Source organism: Rhinatrema bivittatum, chromosome 9 (assembly GCF_901001135.1).
Source record: "Rhinatrema bivittatum chromosome 9, aRhiBiv1.1, whole genome shotgun sequence".
Taxonomy (NCBI): Eukaryota; Metazoa; Chordata; class Amphibia; order Gymnophiona; family Rhinatrematidae; genus Rhinatrema; species Rhinatrema bivittatum.
Genome location: NC_042623.1, coordinates 56,923,925 through 56,944,348, shown reverse-complemented (window position 1 = coordinate 56,944,348; position 20,424 = coordinate 56,923,925). Strand labels below are relative to the sequence as shown.

At 43.7% G+C, this 20,424-nt stretch overlaps 1 protein-coding gene across 4 annotated transcripts in view; it reads left to right on the top strand.

Moving 5' to 3' along the window:
* Window positions 1-20,424, top strand: part of LOC115098931 (mucin-19-like) — a 308,825-nt gene that overhangs the window by 35,951 nt on the left and 252,450 nt on the right. For 3 of the 4 annotated variants that reach the window (XM_029616058.1, XM_029616057.1, XM_029616056.1), the window contains 2 exons: window positions 8,713-8,727; window positions 15,549-15,581. In XM_029616058.1, coding sequence (XP_029471918.1) covers window positions 8,713-8,727; window positions 15,549-15,581 — 48 coding nt within the window. The remainder of the gene's footprint in view (window positions 1-8,712; window positions 8,728-15,548; window positions 15,582-20,424) is intronic. The other variant, XM_029616060.1, reaches the window with a different exon arrangement.

The window sequence follows — 20,424 nt, the reverse complement described above, 5'->3', positions numbered from 1 at the left end:
ACTATGATACCTAGATCTCTTTCTTGGGTTGTAGCACCTAATATGGAACCCAACATTGTGTAATTATAGCATGGGTTATTTTTCCCTATATGCATCACTTTGCACTTATCCACATTAAATTTCATCTGCCATTTGGATGCCCAATTCTTTTCCAGTCTCACAAGGTCTTACTGCAATTTGTCACATGGTAAGGGCAAAGGGCCATCGGCGCCATTTTGATTAGTGGCAGCTGACGGCCCGGTAGCCGGAGGACGTCCCAGAGCGGGAGATTGCGGGAGATCGCTCCCGGGACCCCCACTGGACCACCAGGTACCTGTAAAAAGTTTTTGGGGGGGTCGTGAAGGTGGGGGAAGCTAAGGGGTTACTTTTAAAGCAGGGGTCGGGAACCCATGGCTCGCGAGCCAGATATGGCTCTTTTGAGGGCTGCATCTGGCTCGCAGACAAGTGTCGCCATACTTCGCGGTTCCCCGCTGACCCAGCGGGGAACCGTGTATAGGTGTGTCATTGAGAGCACGCCGGTGCTCTCTTCTTCCCGCGGCCCGGAAGAGGAAGTGGAGAGCATCGGGTGCCTGCGCGAGAAGACCCGCGCAGGCACGCTAGTGTCCGACGGGAAGAAAACTGCAGCGCGGCTCGGGAGGAAAATGAAAATCTTCAACCGCGGCCGATGGGACTCCGCCTTCGCCTCCGCGAGGGCTGAAAATGAAGGAGGTTAGCGTTGGGAGGTGGCTGCTGCTGCCGCGAGTTCCCGGGGGGAGAGAGAGAGTGAATGAATGAGCGAGCAAGCATGTGTGTTTGAGATCCTGTGTGTGTGTGAGAGAGATTGCATGTATGTGAATGATTGAGAGCCTGTATATGTGAAAGAGAGTATGTCTGTGATTGAGATCCTGCCTGTGAGAGAGAGAGAGAGCATGAATGTAAGTTTACCATTGGGAACCTGTATGTGTAAGTTTGTAATTGAAAACCTGTTTGTTTGAAAGAGTATGTGTGTATGATTGAGATCCTTTGTGTGTGAGAGAGATCATGTGTATGTATGATTAAGAGCCTGTGTGTATAAGTAAGAGAGAGATCATGTGTGTCTGTGTCTGATTGACAGCTGGTTTAGGTGATGGAGCATGTGAGTATGTGATTGAGAGCCTGTGTTTAAATGAGAGAGAGAGACCATGTGTGTCTGTGTGATTGAGAGCTGATTTAGGTGAGGGAGCATGTGAGTATGTGATTGAGAGCCTGTGTGTAAATGAGAGAAAGAGAGGACATGTTTGTAAGCATGTGAATGAGAGTCTGTGTGTGAGAGAAAAAGACAGCATGTATTTATGTGATTGAAAGCCTGTGTGTGTGTAAGCGTGAAAAGATAGACAGCATATGTGTAATTAAGAGCCTATATAAGTGAGAGAGAAAAAAACATTTGTATATGTGAGTGACTGAGAGCATGTGTGTATAGGTGTGTCATTGAGAGCCAGTGTGAGAGAGAGCGCTGGTATGTGACTGAGAGAGGAGAAAGTTCCAAGCAAACCACCCCACCTCCTGCTAATTCAGAACAATCTCAGGACACCTGGATATCAAACGTTCCCAGGTATGCAGAGCAAAAAAATTTTTGTATCCTTATTATTTTTCATTACTGGATCTTTGTGTCTGCTATTTTGAAATATTTTGTTGGTATCTGGAAATGTTTTATATGAGTTTTTTAATTATTGGATATTCCACTCATCAGCTGTTTCGAAATATGTTCTTTTTGTTAGTACAGTTTTACTGCTGATGATTTTATATTTCTTGATTTGTTTTATAAGGATGTGTGATGTTTCTTTTTTCCTTTGTTACACTGCATACAGAGACTCTGGCTTGTTGCAGTTTCCAATTCAGTTTTTGTCTGCATGCTTCTTGTTATGCGTTTTGGTCTCTTTATTCTATGTTAGGTGAGGGACAGCACGTGATTCAGGTGAGGTTTTCTGCTGGCGTGTAGTTTCTGTGTAGGACTCTATAGCAGCCTGACTTGGTCCGTTTTCCTAATAGGAGATGTATTGGTGTCTTAAGGCCTGGTGTAATATTTTCAGAGACTTATTGTACTTTAAAAGTGTGATCTTACATAAAATGCACACATTTACTTGTATTTAGTTTTAAACATATTGTATGGCTCTCATGGAATTACATTTTAAAATATGTGGCGTTTATGGCTCTCTCAGCCAAAAAGGTTCCTGACCCCTGTTTTTAAAGGGGCGGGTGGGTTTTTTGTTTATCGGCTGGGGCACAGCCGATAAACAAAACGCGATGGGGCCCGATGGAAAAAACCCACATGTGAATCGGAACCGGAATCCGAACCGATTCTGGTTCCGATTCACATCTCTATTAAGAACTAAGGGGGTCATTTATCAAAATGCGGTACGGCGTTTTCGCATGCGTTAAGGGCTTAACGCATGCGAAAAGCCCCGTTTTCGCATGCGATACGCCTGTAAAGCATGCGAAAACGTGTTTACCGCATGCGATGGCACCATATCGTGTGGTGCGATGCAAATTTAAAAAATGGGAGGGGTAGGGGCGGAGAGGGGATGCAAATCCAACACCTGGGCGGAGAGTGGGCGGGGTTAGGCTGCCTGCGAAGAGGTATCGCAGAGCCATAACGCCAATTTTAACAACACCTCTTTCAGATGCGTTAGGCTCTGCGATACCTCCCGGGACCTTGCGGTGAGTACCTTCGGCATTTGCGATGTGGTCCCTTTGCATACCCCACGCCCCTTTTCCTATCGCATGCGGTAATTACCGCATTGTGATAAATCCAGCCCTAAGATGGAACTGGAATTATGAAGGATTGAGGCCTCTATCTCTTTCTTTTTGTATGTTATCTTCATCCCTATTTTTTATCTCTTTTATTTATAAATTCTACTATTGCTTTTATTGTACTTACTATGTTTAACTCTTATTTCTGCTTCTTATTTTTAATGTAATTTTATGATTTATTTTAATGTAATGTTAGAATTTTATTGATTTTACTTATTTTTATCATATTATTTTTTGTAAACCATTATGATTGGTTCCAGAATGAAGGTAGATAAATGTAATAAATAAACTGGGAGGTCCCAGGAGAAAGAGACGAAAAGGAAAAAAAAACCCTTATGTTTTGTTTTTTTCCTGCTGCAGTTGTTGGCTTTGCCTGAGCTTCCTGCTTAGGCAAGCAATCCCACTGCTGCCACTGTTTGTGATGCCTAGCAGTCAGGATTAGCCAGAGAGCAGACTTTATAAGTTTCTTTATTGTTAAGCAATAATAAACAAAATAGTTAGCTGGTCTGAGCACTTGAACAAAACAATCGTAACTTACAGTTCATATTCTCAAGTCTCTCTCCCTGGGCCTCCTTCATCCCTTTGGCCCTGGTTTCTTATCCCTGCTTGATGTGCTCCACCCTATCCCAGAATCCCTTGCTGGGATGGACATTAAGGAGAACCGGTACAGAAAGATAGCTATAGCCTGTGTTTTAAGGTGTTCTGAGGGAGTTCCTTACATGCTCCGTCACACTCCACTGATGGTATACTTGAGATCTCCAATAGATTTGTATCCTTAGGCTTCCAGCAGCATTGTAAGATGTTGCAGCTGATTTCCTTAATAACTGATCTCCCTCCCAATAAAATAAGGTTCCCTCATCCTTCCCCTTTGTGAAAGGGATAGAAATAAGGCGGTCTATATTCAAAAGACATTTAGACAGAAAATGTAATAATTTTCCGTCTATGGGGCAGATTTTCAAGGCCCGGTGGCACGCCTAAAGCCCTGGGACGCATGTAAGTCCCGGGGCTTGAAAAAAAGGGGCGAGGAATGAGCGGGGCGTGGGCTGCGGCCATTTGGTGCTGTGCCCAGGATCGTGGGCTGGCCGTTGGCCGGCGCGCGCAACCTATGCCTGCCTGGAGGCAGGCACAACTTGTAAAATAAAGGTTGGGGGAGTTTAGGTAGGGCTGGGGGGCGGGTTAGGTAGGGGAAGGGAGGGGAATGGGGGGAGGGTGGAGGGAACGGGGAAAGCCAGCAGGGCTCCCCAAGGGCTTGGCGCGTGCGTGCAAGGTGCACTATTATGCACCTCTTGCGTGTGCCGACCCCGGATTTTATAACATGCATGCGGCTGCACGCGCTTGTTATAAAATCGGGCGTACATTTGTGCGAGCCGGGTTGCATTCACAAATGTATGCCTGCACGTAGGTATTAAAATCCAGCCCTATATTTGGCCAGATAAAAAAGGGTCATTTCAGGGGTGTTCCTGGGAGGGGCTGATATATTCTGCTGCCTTAGACCTGCTTCAGCGCTGGAAGTGCTGTGAGCGAGGCAGAGGGTACCTCACTCCCGATGATGAAGAAAAAGGTATTGGTGGAGATGAGGAGGAGCAGGAAGATGGGAATGAGTTCTAGGAGCCATGGTTTTTCCTAGTAGGTGGGTGGGAGGGGGAGGGAGGCTGAGCTCCTTTTAAAGGTAACATCAGGACGAGGGCCCGGCTTCGAAAACGGGGCAAAACTCTACAATTTAAAAGCTTTAAGGTGTGTGTGTGTGTTTGTTTGTGGGGGGGGGGGGGGGGGTGTTAGGATACAATTTATGAATTGACTTATGCTTTGGAAAGAAGGAGGAAGGGGATGGGGCAACTTAGTTTTTCTTTAGTTGATGACAGTGCTACTTAGCCAGATATCTTTACAAGGTATCTGATTAATTAGCTAAGTACCGACTTATGTGACCATACAAGGCCGCATAACTAAAAAAATCTACCTGGCGAATTTCAAGCATAATCTGGCACTCAACAACGAGAGTAACTGCCTGATCCCCCAACTTAAACACCAAACATAACTCTGGGAATCATTACATCATACCACATCATATTTCCATCAATATTGCCATATATTTCTGCACTACATTTAATACATTTAATACATAAGCTCAAAACAAGAACTTTTGTGTTTTAACAATAAATCCACAAAATGTTTTATTATATTGCACTGACCCCACATACTACATACACATTGTATACTTTTTACATATCATACAACAGTATAACATATATCATATACCATAAACATATCAATAATTATACAGAGTTAATTAAATCTTTTCAATATCTTCAAATGTTTTATCCCCCGACATGTCACCCCCAACACCCCTATAACAACTATAAATTGATCACATTCACACATTCACACCACATACATACCCCATAAAAAACACATAAAAAGAACAAATGCTCATTATGCTCTTAGATTTTTGAATATATAATCCTACTTCTATTTACTTCAACTCACACCTTGAAAATTGCTTATTCACTGTTGAGAAAACCGTTGATCCCCTTTGTTTTAAACTGCAACTCACAAATTGAAAATTGCTTGTTCACTTGAAAAACTGTAAGTCCCGACAAGATTCCTTGTTTCACCCGACTAGGGTTTCCTCAGGGGGAAATTGTACCACCTTCTTGGCATATCACAAAATTCTCTCAAATCTGAGCATTTGCTCCAATAACCTCACCAACATGTCCGGAGACTCCCCTTGCACCTCAATTCATACTGCTTATGAGTCTCAGCTCTCCTCGAATCCCACACAGCTTCTGATCCCAGACTTTACTACTTCAAACACTGCTCCAAATCCCAGATGGCCCAGGTATCACTCACGTACTCAAACCACAGTCGTTAAACCGGAAAACTTAGCGCCTCTCATATTAAGAGTAAACCACCACGGGATGGCCACCCAGTAATCCACTGCCTGCCCTTTTCCACAGCAATGCTGTGTGTATGTGGGGTCAGTGCAATATAATAAAAACAATTTGTGGATTTATTGTTAAAACACAAAAGTTCTTGTTTTGAGCTTATGTATTAAATGTATTAAATGTAGTGCAGAAATATATGGCAATATTGATGGAAATATGATGTGGTATGATGTAATGATTCCCAGAGTTATGTTTGGTAATTTCAAGCATTGCCAGTTCAGTTTTTTGATATCTGGTTATATGTAGCCAGATTACTTTAGGCTAGGAGCTCAGTGGGATATTTCTCCCAATGATATGTGGGACAAGTTATTCCGCTTACTTTAGCTGGTTAACTTGCCCACTAACCAGCCTACTGAATATGGATCTCATAGTCCCTTCACCCAGATGACTATCAAGACCCAATTTCTCATACCTCTATTTTATTCCCTTTGTAGATTCTGACTCTTCTCATTTGCAGATTTCTTTTGAGATGATAGTAAATGCACCTAGATGGTGCCTCTAGTTTCATCTCTTCCCCCAGTGCTCCTTCTCCCGGATAATGATTGTGAATCCATTCCAGCCTGAGGACCTGAATGGTCCCGAGGTTCTTTCTAGGTGAAAGAAATCATTTCCTCCAGATGGCAAAGAATCTTAGTCCTTGGGCCCTAGGGCACTCAGCAACACAAACCGGCCAGTGCCACATTGTTTTACTACCAAAAAGCAATACAGTAGTAAAACAAACTTTATGGCTGTTTTGGTTTGATTTTTTTTTTATTTAATGTTTTTTTCACTTTGCCAAATGATCCAAAATAAACATTAAATGAACTGAAATCCTAACACTCCCCACCTCGGAACAAAAAAACCAAACAAACAAAAAAGAAAAATTTCCCTTTCCATATCCCTAATGAGCCTGATGTACTGAAGAGTTTTCCCCATCTTGTGCCAATGAGAAAAATGCTTAGTACATGAAGTCTCATATAGTGCCATAAGTAGTTAACAAATTAAAATGAAAACCTTGACTACTGGAAAAGAAGACACAGGAATATAAGATGGCAAAAAATGCTCACTGATGTACAAAGAGGTTATGAAACACAGACTCTCTTGCTCCAGGTTGATCTAATTCTTCATAGTCTGGGATAACCTGCATGGAACGGTGATTACAGCCTTAAACAGTAGTGGTATGATGGCATCTGGCTTCCAAGAAAGCATTGGGGTAATCTGAATGGAGTGTTGGGTTACAGCCCTAAGCAGCAGGGGTGGGACTGCATCGGGCCTCCAAGAAGGCATTGGGGTGACCTGCATGTGGTGGTTATGACCTTAAACAGCAGGGGTATGATTGCCATAGGACCTCCAAGGAAGCACTGGGGTAATCTGCATGAGGGGCCATGGTTAAAACTCAAACTTGTGAGAGGGGAGCCTGGATTTTTTTTACAACAGCTTCACTAGCCTTGGGGGCTGTCAAGAATAATACAAAACCTTGTAATAAGACATAGATGGGGGCCTGAGTGTTGCATAAGAAGCAAAGTTGAGGTTGTCAGGCCATTGTCAGAGTCTGTTGATGAGACAGTTTCTTCTTATTACCTGTTCTCCGCTGCTTTGGACATGATTGCTCTTCCCCCTCTCTTTCCCTTTCCTATAAGGGTATTAAATCTCAGCCTTGGCTCACACCCAGAATCTGCTTTCTAGGTTTCTATGCAGAACATCTCTGCCTAAACTCCTCATGCTGACCTCTTTCCAGTCTGCTATCGTTCTTACCAAGCAAGACTACTATGACCGCACCCTATGTCCCTTGCTATCTCCTTACCACATTCAATTCCCTTTTTACAAAATGCCTCTGGAGCCCTCTTTCACTCTATTCTCAGGCTATGGAAAAATGACAAGGTTCACAAGATTAATCTTGAGTTCTCCCCCAGTCAACTTTCTCTTCCCTCCCCCATTTAATTCCCCACCCCTTCCTTTGACCCCTCCCACCTTCTCTTCCTTTTCTGAAATGACAGAGGAGGAAACTGCCTATTTTCTGTCCTCTTCCAAATTCACTATTTGTTCCTCTGATCCCTTTCCCACCCTGGCTCTTTAGCTCTTGTTTCCTCTGCCATGATCCCCTCCATCTCTCACATCTTCAATCTATGACATTCCACCGCCTTCAAATATGCTGTAATGACTCCATTCCTTAAAAAGCTCTCACTGACCCTACACTGCCTACTAATTATTGTCGCATCTCTCTCCTTCCTTTCAAGTCTGCTTGGACATGCTTAAAGATCTTTATTTTCAGTTTCTATTTCATTTTTCTCTCTAATTTATCAGTTTATTGTAATGAACAAAAAATGGGAAAAAAAAAACCCCCAAAACAATGCCAATTTGGGTGATGTATTAGTACCCCTGAGTAATTTGCTAAAGAAAGAATAAAAGTTAGAGTTTGGTGGCAATCTTTGATAAATGTACCCTGCAATATTGCCTCTTTAAATGTGACCACAAATACATCTATATAAATAAAAATGTAAATGTTCGTTTGTTCAAAATCTTAAATCTCCGAAAGTTCTTCACCGATTGCTTTGAAATTTTGACACAAAGTTGCATTCAAATACGCGCGTGTTTATATATACCTATATTATATAGATGTCACACCTGTGACAGGTAAAAACATGTTTTTTGGGAAAAACAGCGCCATCTGTTGGACGTAAAAGCAACACATGCTATCTATCTAGATAAATGAAGCTTGACCAATGTGTCGCAAATGTGCAGTAGGGTAAATGAGGCCCAAAATAGATTTCATGAAATTATTCTCAGTGGGGCGGTGGGAGTGAGTGGGGTTGGGTGGAATTTGATGATCTTGGGCTGGATGAGTTTGAGATCTCTTCCATTTATTAGATTGCAAGGGTTTGTTTTAATGGCATTGGAAGAACTCACTGTTATAATCCAGTCAGCGATTTACAAGTTATCCCTTGAAGGCTTGATGTATAATCAGTTATTGCCCTTTTGTGCTGTACTAATAGTGTCTGTGTTTTGTTTCCTTTATTTGCAGGTGACGAGACATCAGGTACTTTCTCAGACTTAAGCCGCTTTCTCTCTTGAAATGTTACACCAGGGCTGGGCTGTAATTTGCAGTAGTTGTCACACTTTTACCAGATTTTCCTTACTGTTCTTTACTGCATCTTCTTTAAGGAAGCCCCTTTACCTCTGTGCTAATTTCCAGGTTACAGTATGGTCAGGAATCATTTCCTGCAAGGTCTTAGGGTCCTTTTGTTAGTTTATATCTGTCATCAATTGGGTGTTGCACTCATAGTAAGGGTGAGCAGTCCTCTCTGTGGCAGTGCACCTTTCACTGTGGCCAAGACGTGGAATAATTGCAGAGTCATTGTTTCTGCGGATTTTTCTCTAAATTTTGTTCATTACAAACACTAAAGGCCTGATTTACTAAGGCTTTCCTCCCATTCTGTGTCTATGGGAAAAATGCTTAGTAAATGAGGCCCTAATACATTCCAGAGCAATTTAAAATAAAAACTGAAAATGAAGGTTCTTAAACATGCTGTTTGCCTCTACCGTTTTGACTTTCTCCTCAAGCATTTCCCATCTGTTTTAGTCCTCTGGATTCCATTGAAAAAGCCCTTGCCAAAATCTCCAGTGACTGATTCATTGCCAAACGTTTCTTGATCCTCATCCTCCTTGATCTATCTGCTGCTTTTTACTCTGTTAATCACCACACTTTCATAATCTGTTCTAAGCTGGATTTCAGGACCCCATTCTGTCTTGGCCATCATTTTACCTCTCCCATTGCACTTGCACTGGGTCCTCTGCAGATCCTCCTCCACCACTATTTTACTAGCAACTGGTATACCTCAGCGCTCTGTCCTGGACCCTGTTCTCTTTCTATACTCTTTCTCTTGGTGCTGTCATCTCCTCCCATGGCTTTTAGTACTAGGGATGTGAATCATTTTTTGACGATTTAAAATATCGTCCGATATATTTTAAATCGTCAAAAATCGTTAGGGCCACGATACAATACCAATTCCCCCGATTTATCGTCAAAAAATCGTAAATCGGGGGAAGGGGGAGGGCAGGAAAACCGGCACACTAAAACCCCCTAAAACCCACCCCCGACCCTTTAAATTAAATCCCCCACCCTCCTGAATGCCATAAATTACCCTGGGATCCAGCGGCGGTCCATAGCTAAATCGGGGGAAGGGGGAGGGCAGGAAAACCGGCACACTAAATCCCCCTAAAACCCCCCCCTCCCGAACCCCCCCCAAATGCCTTAAAGTACCCTGGTGTCCAGCGGCGGTCCGAAACGGGCTCCTGCTGTTGAAGCGTGTTGTCTTCAGCCGGCGCCATTTCGCAAAATGGCCGCCGCACAATGGCGGCGGCCATAGACAAACACGATTTGACCACAGGAGGTCGCTTCCGGACCCCCGCTGGACTTTTGGCAAGTCTTGTGGGGGTCAGGAGGCCCCCCAAGCTGGCCAAAAGTCTCTGGGGGTCAAGCGGGCATCCGGGAGCTATCTCCTGCCTCGAATCGTTTTCCGTACGGATAATGGCGCTGGCAGGAGATCGACTGCAGGAGGTCATTCAGCGAGGGTTCCAGACCTCCGCTGAACGACCTCCTGCAGTCGATCTCCTGCCGGCGCCATTATCCGTATGGAAAACGATTCGCGGCAGGAGATCGCTCCCGGACGCCCGCTGGACCCCCAGAGACTTTTGGCCAGCTTGGGGAGGCCTCCTGACCCCCACAAGACTTGCCAAAAGTCCAGCGGGGGTCCGGAAGCGACCTCCTGCGGTCGAATCGTGTTGGTCTATGGCCGCCGCCATTTTGCGGCGGCCATTTTGCGAAATGGCGCCGGCTGAAGACAACACGCTTCAACAGCAGGAGCCCGTTTCGGACCGCCGCTGGACACCAGGGTACTTTAAGGCATTTGGGGGGGGGGGTTCGGGAGGGGGGGGATTTAATTTAAAGGGTCGGGGGTGGGTTTTAGGGGGATTTAGTGTGCCGGTTTTCCTGCCCTCCCCCTTCCCCCGATTTAGCTATGGACCGCCGCTGGATCCCAGGGTAATTTAAGGCATTTGGGGGTGGGGGATTTAATTTAAAGGGTCGGGGGTGGGTTTTAGGGGGTTTTAGTGTGCTGGTTCACGATTTTAACGATTTTCACGATATTCTAAACACCCAAACGGCAACGATACGATTCCCTCCCCCTCCCAGCCGAAATCGATCGTTAAGACGATCGAGGACACGATTCACATCTCTATTTAGTACTATCTGTATGCTGATGGCTCCCAGATCTACCTCTCTACACCTCAACCTGCTTGTTGGCCATTGCTGCCTGGATGTCCCACAGCCACCTTACACTCAGCATGGTCAAGACCAAATTTCTCATCTTCCCCTGCCAAACCTACTTCCCTTTTTCCCTCTTTCTCTATTTCTTAGACAATACTGCCATCCTCCCAGTACCCACCTCAGCCCTGCAACCTTGGGGCTATCTTTTTCTTTTCTCTCTCTCCCTCTATACACACATCTAACACACTGCTGTTAGATCTCATTTCTTTCTCTATCACCAAAATCCATCCCTTCCTTTTTGAACACATTACCAAAACACCCACTCGATCATCATCCCCTGTTATACCACTCACTGCAAGCTGCTTCTCACAGATCTGCCGGAGAGCCATCTCTCTCCATTGCAATCTATTCAGAATTCAGCTGCATGACTTGTATCATCGGTGTCATTACAGCTTGTAACTTTTCTTCTCAAGTCACTACACTGGCTCCATATCCGCTTCTGCATGCAGATAAAGCTTCTCTTACTCCCCTATGAGTGCACTCATTCTACAACTCCTCTCTTCTCTTAGCTGTCCATACATCCCCACTTACGAACTTTGCTCATTAAGCAAGTCACTCTTATTTATGCCATTCTCCTCCACCTCCTCCCCCTCAGCTCCATTCTTTACACCTCTCTGTCCTTATTCAACTCCAGTCTACAAACCCCTCTTATTAATGCTGCTTTTAAATCTTATCCCCTAGTTCTCCTAATACAAGCTTTGTTGATTTTAATCATTTTCTTAAAATATGAAACCTCTCAAAGTATTTTTTGTCCTGTCTGTTTATCTTGACTGGATTTGCAAACTCTAAGTTGCAGGGACTGTTTCTTGTGTGTATTTGTACAGTGCTGTGTACATTTGTAATGCTTTAAAAATGATAGGTAGTAGTAGGAGTAGAGGTAGTGGAGGCCATCACTGTAACACTCCAGAGTTTCAATGCGTGGATGAGACGATGGTGCAGGGAAGAGGGATTCAGCTTTGTAAGGAACTGGGGAAACTTTTGGGGAAAGGGGAGACTTTTCTTAAAGGATGAGCTCCACCTTAACCAGGGTGGAACCAAGCTGCTGGCACTAACTTTCAAAAAGGAGATAGAGCAACTTTTAAACTAGAACAAGGGTGAAAGCCGACAGTCACTCAGCAGTGCATGGTTCGGAGAAATGTATCCTTGAAGGATACTAATGAAACAGGAGAGTTAGGGCATCTCAACAGAGAGGTTCCATTAAAAGCAAACATAGTCCATATGCCTATATGTAAAAAATCACCAAAACTAATGATTCAAATTATCCCAAACAACTGAAAAGCAGGTTGTTAAAACAAACAAAAAACATACTTTGAAATGTCTATATGTCAATGCCAGAAGTCTAAGAAGTAAGATGGGAGAGTTAGAGTGTATAGCAGCAAATGATGAGATTGACATAATTGGCACCACAGAAACTTTGGAGAAGGAGGATAACCAATGGGACAGTGCTATATCAGGGTACAAATTATATCTCAATGATAGGGAGGATCAACTTGGTGGGGGTGTGGCACTTTATGTCCGGGAGGGTATAGAGTCCAACAGGCTAAAGATAATACAAGAGACTAAATGCTCAGTAGAATCTATATGGGTAGAAATCCCATATGTATTGGGTAAGAGTATAGTGATAGGAGTATACTAACGTCCACCTGGACAAAATGGTCAGACAGATGATGAAATGCTAAGAGAAATCAGGGAAGCAAACCAATTTGGCAGTGCAATAATAATGGGAGATTTCAATTACCCCAATATTGACTGGGTAGATGTAACATAAGGACTTGCTAGAGATATAAAGTTCCTGGATGTAATAAATGATTGTTTCATGGAGCAATTGGTTCAGGAACCAAGAAGAGAGGGAGCTATTTTAGATTTAATTCTTAGTGGAACACAGGATTTGGTGAGAGAGGTAACGGTGGTGGGGCCACTTGGCAACAGTGATCATAACATGATCAAATTTAAACTAATAACTGGAAGGGGGAAAATAAGTAAATCTGCAGCTCTAACACTAAACTTTCAAAAGGGAAACTTTGATAAAATGAGGAAAATAGTCAGAAAAAAACTGAAAGGTGCAGCTACAAAGGTTAAAAGTGTTCAACAGGCTTGGACATTGTTTAAAAATACAATCCTAGAGGCATAGTCCATATGTATTCCACGCATTAAGAAAGGTGGAAGGAAGGCAAAACGATTACCGTCATGGTTAAAAGCTGAGGTGAAAGAGGCTATTTTAGCCAAAAAAATCATCCTTCAAAAATTGGAAGAAGGATCCATCTGAAGAAAATAGGATAAAACATAAACATTGTCAAGTTAAGTGTAAAACATTGATAAAACAGGCGAAGAGAGAATTTGAAATGAAGTTGGCCATAGAGGCAAAAAGTCATAATAAAACCTTTTTAAAATATATCCAAAGCAAGAAACCTGTGAGGGACTCGGTTGGACCATTAGATGACCGAGGGGTTAAAGGGGCTCTTAGGGAAGATACGGCCATTGCAGAAAGACTAAATGAATTCTTTGCTTCCGTGTTTACTAATGAGGATGTTGGGGAGATACCAGTTCCGGAGATGGTTTACAGGGGTGATAAGTCAGACGAACTGAATGAAATCATTGTCAACCTGGAAGATGTAGTAGGCCAGATTGACAAACTAAAGAGTAGCAAGTCACCTGGACCAGATGGTATGCATCCTAGGGTACTAAAGGAACTAAAAAATGAAATTTCTCACCTATTAGTTAAAATTTGTAACCTTTCATTAAAATCATCCATTGTACCTGAAGACTGGAGGGTGGCCAATGTAACCCCAATATTTAAAAAAGGCTCCAGGGGCGATCCGGGTAACTATAGACCAGTGAGCCTAACTTCAGTGCCAGGAAAAATAGTGGAAATAAACTATCCTCAAGATCAAAATTGTAGAGCATATAGAAAGACATGATTTAATGGATAAAGCTTCTCTTACTCCCCTATGAGTGCACTCATTCTACAACTCCTCTCTTCTCTTAGCTGTCCATACATTCCCACTTACGAACTTTGTTCATTAAGCAAGTCACTCTTATCTATGCCCTTCTCCTCCACCTCCTCCCCCTCAGCTCCATTCTTTACACCTCTCTGTCGTTATTCAACTCCAGTCTACAAACCCCTCTTTTTAATGCTGCTTTTAAATCTTATTCCCTAGTTCTCCTAATAATAGACTTGTTGATTTTAATCATTTTCTTAAAATATGAAACATCTCAAAGTATTTTTTGTCCTGTATGTTTATCTTGACTGGATTTGCAAACTCTAAGATGCAGGGACTGTTTCTTGTGTGTATTTGTACAGTGCTGTGTACATTTGTAATGCTTTAAAAATGATAGGTAGTAGTAGGAGTAGAGGTAGTGGAGGCCATCATTGTAACACTTGCCGTATTCTACGGGTCATATTTAATCATTGATCCATAAGTAGTCATTCATCCATCAATATCACATTTTTAAGGCAGTTTTATATTGCAAATAAAAATGGCAGTTTAGAAAAATTACTTCCCTCATATGTATCAAGTCACGAAGATGAAACTTCAGAGAAGAGAGTCTGGCATAGTATTATGTTTTGATTTCACTCTGCATCAGGGAATCCTACTGCCCACATACTTTGTTAGCGTCAATTAATTCAAAATGCAAAAGCCAAACAACTCTATAGTCCTTCAAGAGCATCTTGAAGGCTTATTTTTTGGTCAATCTGTTGCTATGCTACAATGCCGAGAGCACAGTTAGGAGTATAGATAATAATCAAAACACCAAATAGTAACAGATACTGTAATTGTATTTCATGGCCAAATCTTCATTTTCATTGCCAAATTTAAATGAATACTTAAAATGATTCATGAGAATAATGAAGCTACGTAATGGGGCGGATTTTCAAAGGCGCGCGAATAGCCTACTTTTGTTTGCGCTCCAGGCGCAAACAAAAGTACGCTGGATTTTAGTAGATACGCGCGGAGCCGCGCGTATCCACTAAAATCCTGGATCGGCGCGCGCAAGGCTATGAATTTTGTATAGCCGGCGCGCGCCGAGCCGCGCAGCCTACCCCGTTCCCTCCAAGGCCGCTCCGAAATCGGAGCGGCCTCGGAGGGAACTTTCCTTTGCCCTCCCCTCACCTTCCCCTCCCTTCCCCTACCTAACCCACCCGCCCGGCCCTGTCTAAACCCCCCCCTTACCTTTGTCGGGGGATTTACGCCTCCCAGAGGGAGGCGTAAATCCCCGCGCGCCAGCGGGCCTCCTGCGCGCCGGGCCGCGACCTGGGGGCGGGTACGGAGGGTGTGGCCATGCCCCCGGGCCGTAGCCACGCCCCCGTACACGCCCCCGACACGCCCCCCTCCGAGAACCCCGGGACTTACGCGAGTCCCGGGGCTCTGCGCGCGCCGGGAGGCCTATGTAAAATAGGCTTCCCGGCGCGCAGGGCCCTGCTCGCGTAAATCCGCCCGGTTTTGGGCGGATTTATGCGAGCAGGGCTCTGAAAATCCGCCCCAATGAATTTTCTTAACAAATCCCAATAATGTTTCTGTTTGTATCAACAGGTAAAGATAGCTCTGCAGGATCAGAATATGAAAGTAAGGTTTTATTCCTTTCCATACATCAAAGACTGCAACATTTCTTGTACAGAAAATGCTGATTTTTAGAATAAGATCATAAAATTATGGGTGTCATTGATTCTAAAAATATTAAATATTAGATATATTTTATATTATATCTATATATAGAATGAAATATGAAAGCAGATATAACCATTGTTTCTTATTCAGCTTATTATATTATCTATTCAGATTAGCATAGTTAGGCTGTTGCCTTGGAAATAGGAAATATTCATATTTCTGATGATAGAATTACATTTTTTTCATCTCATTCTTGTCTCTCACCAGCAGTCTTTCCCCTTGAAAATGATATTTTTTTCAATATGAATTCTGGGAATGAGAATTCAGGGAAACTTTAGCATTTGTCTATTCCCCATCCCTTATCCCTTGAATAGTTTATACTGTCTAAGCTACATTTTTGGTGTGAGTAGCATACCAGGAGCCTCAAGCATGAAGTGGAAGAACATTCTGCAAATAGCACTTTATGCTCTGAATCCCAACATAGTGTTCGATATTTGTGATGAACAGACTATGCTGACATTTGGTGTGTGAAGTGCTATTTATACAATTTTGCACATTCTTAAGGACTAACATTTGACAGGTAGTCTGCAAGTTGTGAAATTTTATTCAAAATCAAAATTAATGTGTTGCTGCGATGCACTATAATGCAATGCACCTCCTTAATTAGAAATTTAGCAGAATCATTCATGTGAAAAATGCTTTGTGAACCTTCTTACACCTCAATGAGGCTCTATGCATATACAAATACACTTAAGGAAACATGAGAACAAAAACAACAGCTATAATCTACATGGGAGGCTGATGGGTAGAGGGTTGTACTGGATCCAGTATGGTAGAACAAACTGCTATTACCTTAGCATGGTACAGCAAGGACTTTTCCATGGGCTGGCAGGAGGCACACCAGAAGAAGCACATGCTTTACGCTCAGGGCTACCCCTATCCAAAATGTGGGGCCTAGGATACCCAAATTTGTCCTACTTTAGGGATAGCCTTGGCAAGCAAACATATTTTTACCATTTTAAACTGCAGGTGGGTAGTCCCAGATAAGGACCCAGGGGGCCATCTCATTTCAGATGATGAGAACTGCTCAGTTCTCAAAAAAGAGTGAAAAACACTCGGAGTGTTCAGAATTCCCTGAGTGGGGGGGAGATTAACTTCTAGACCTGTGTGTTACTTACCTGTTATCCACCATTGAAGTTCATTGTAAACAGCACTGATAATATCATAAAAGTGGACAGTAGCAAAAATTACGCTGAAAGCAAGTATGGTTTCCAACTCAATTTCACTGAAGTTTGATGGAAATAAATGGAAAGTTCTGTACAGATCTTTCACTCCATGTGATGCTGAGAAGTCAGGATTAGCCATAGAACTGCTTCCACACTGGAATTGTCAAATTCTTTATAAGCTTCTTTATTGTTAAGCAATAATAAACAAAACAGATAGCTGGTTTGAGCAGTTCAACAAAACAATCGTGACTTTCAGTTCATATTCTTGAGGCTTCTGTCTTTCACCCTGGACCTCCCTCATCCTTCTGGCCCTGGTCTCTTGTCCCCACTTGCGTTAAAGAAGATGATACAGATAGCAGTAGCTTGTCCTTTAAGATGTTCTGAGGGAGTTCCTTATATGCTCCCAAACATACCCTCCCCCTCAGCTCGGCCTTGTGAGGCTGGGCATTCAGCCGTGCCCGGACTAATTCCTGGCTCTTCATCACCAGTGGGGTACCTTGGGTGGGCAACCCTGATTCCCTGTGAGCTGGGCACATAGGCTCATAAACTGGGGACAATCGCGACCCAGAATTATTGGGTATGGGAGCTCAGGAATGACTCCCATTTCCATAATGGCTTGACCTGCTGTGGTCGTTAGCAGAATCTGACTGGTTGGGTTTTCCTGTTTCTCCCCATGTACGCTGTAAGTGTCTCTATTTTCTTGTGATTGATCCACTCTTTTTGGAGGAGGTTCTCACAAATGAGAGCCTTGACAGAGCCTGAATTCCCCAATGCTTGGGTGGGAACTTTGTCCAGTTCCACCTGGATCACAAACTCCTTGTGACTCAAATGAGGGATATCCACTAAACTACAATTTTTTGGCTTTGCAATTGTGTTCGCTCACTCTTCTCATTTTTCATTTTCATTCTGGGGTTCTGTTATTGCCCCCCTTCTCTTTCTTGGGCTGTTCTTCCAGTTGGTGTTCACATTCCTTGTCATCTATCCATGGACATTCTTTGACATTATTGTCCAGCGCTTTAGAAGAAGAGCATGCCCACTATATGGGTTCATTTTTGCCTTTAGTCATTCTCCTTGAGAGCGTTTTATGTTCGTATTTTCTAAATGGGCAGCAGTCCACCTGATGACCATTCCCTGCACAAAAGACACAGAAGGAAAAATAGTCCCCAGTTTCGTTCCTGGGAGAATACATTTCTTCTTCTGAAGTGAGGATTTTTCCTGCTTTGAAGTTTTTCCTTTATCCCCAAAGATTTTATAGTCTAGTGTTGGCTGGGTCACTAAGCTGATATCCATAACTTCAGGCCCCTCAAAATGACAGTCTCTTGCTAAATGACGTCTCTTACCACAGTTAAAGCACGTGGATCAGACTGTGGCCTGGGTTCTTGGTACAGAAGATGAGCTCTCTGCTTCTAAAGGTCACTGCTTGGAAGCTTCACTTTTTATGCTTCGCCAGGACATTTGTGCAGGTTGTCTTTGTTGCCTCCTTACCACATTGACATTAACTGCGCCTGGTGGAAGGTGTCCGCCACTTATAGAGCTCTTTACAACATGAGCCTTGTGTGTTGGCAGACCCAATTTTGCAGAGACTGGTTAAATCCAAGTAAGAATTGTTCCAGAACAACCGGTTGGGCTACTTCGAGATCTGTCTTTGCCTCCAGCTGTAGCCACTAGGGATGTGAATCATTTATTTGACGATTGAAAATATCGTTCGATATTTCAATATCGTCAGATATCAGGGGGGTCCCCGATAGCGATAGGAAACCCCACAATTAATTTAGTGGGTTTTCTTATCGTTATGGGAGGGGCGGGCGGGAAGAAAGGACACAACCTAAAAACACAACCTGACCCTTTAAAATGAGTTTGTTAGTATCCCCCATTCTCAGGACCCCCCCATTCTTCAGACCCCCCCCAAAAAAAGTTTTAAATACCTGGTGGTCCAGCGGGGTTCCCGGGAGCATTCTCCCGCACTCAGGCTGTCAGCTGCCACTAATCAAAATGGCGCCGATGGCCCTTTGCTCTTACCATGCGACAGTGGCTATCGGTGCCATTGGTCAGCCCCTGTCACATGGTAGGTGCACTGAATGGCCCACGCCATTTTAAAGATGGCGCCAGCTGTCCATTGCTCCTACCATGTGATAGGGACCAACCAATGGCACGGATACCCTGTCACATGCTAAGGGCAAAGGGCCATCGGCGCCATTTTGTTTACTGGCAGCCGACGGCCCGAGCACGGGAGAATGCTCCCGGGACCCCGGCTGGACCACCAGGTATTTAAAACTTTTTTGGGGGGTTCTGGAGGGTGGGGGATACTAAAAAACTCATTTTAAAGAGTCAGCTGTAGTTTTTTGTTATCGGCTCGGGCGCAGCTGATAAAAAAAAACCCGTCGGACTGCAAGATAAAAATTTCACGATGTGAATCGGAATCGATACCGGTTCTGATTCAAATCTCTAGTAGCCACTTCTACCTGGCATCCTTCAGGGAGATGAAACAGACTTCTGGGGCTCTCCCCAGGCTTCAGGTATTCCTACTGGAACTGCTGCGGGTATGTTTTTGAGGTATAGTCAGCTATCCAGGATGCTGGCCTTGACTTCTGCATAGGTAGCCGTCCCATCTGGGTGGGCTGCTTGGAAAGCAGCTTAACATCTGCCTGTGAGTAAGTTAGCCAAGTACATATTCCAATTGGCTTCTGGCCAAGCTGAAAGCTGGGCAGTCCTCTCAAAGTTTCTCAGGAAGACCTTTGGATCTCACCTGCCTTCATTTTAAACATGGTCTGAGGTAACGGATTTGCCTTGGTTAAACTGGACATAGTGGTTTGCACAGCCTGTGCCACCTGAGTTAACACTGTGTTTTGCTGCACAGGTTGCCCTGCTGCTGGGCGAGTTGAGTTTGTATGGTGTTTTGCAATTGCTGCTGCCCTGAAGGATCTGGATCACTTGCTCCATCTTCTCTGCTTTCCGAGCCATTTCCATACTGGGTGTCTCTCCAGACAGGAGAGTGAGAACACCTCCCCCCCACCCCCAAAAAAAAAAAAAAAGAACCTGCTGGTCTGTTCAGCCCTGAATCACTGCTTGAGCCCTGACTGCACAGGCAGTTCTATCCCCCTTAGCCTGTTGATAAAATAGAATGGTTGAATGCCTCTCTACACCTTTGTACCCCCCAATGAAATTTGAGATCTGCGAATAAAGGCCTTTTAACTATTCCCTCAGTACGACATGCCCATTTAAGTAAGGTGAGGAAGAGAGCTATATCAGTCACTGGACTCAAATTATGGAACTCTCTGCCTTCTGAACTAAGGCTGCAAAGAGACTTTTTGGGTTTTAAGAAAAACTTGAAAACCTGGCTCTTCAAAGAGGCGTATGAGAGCTCTGATTTAAGTTAAATTAGGCATCACATTGGAATCAGGTTAATATTAAGGACTAGGGATGTGAATCGGGCTTCGGACGATTGAAAATATCGTCAATATTTTCAAAATCGTCAGAAATCGGGGGCTCCACCAAAACGATAGGAAAACCCCACGATATTGATCGTGGGGGTTCCTGTATCATTTGGGGGGAGGGCAGAAAAAACGGCACACAAT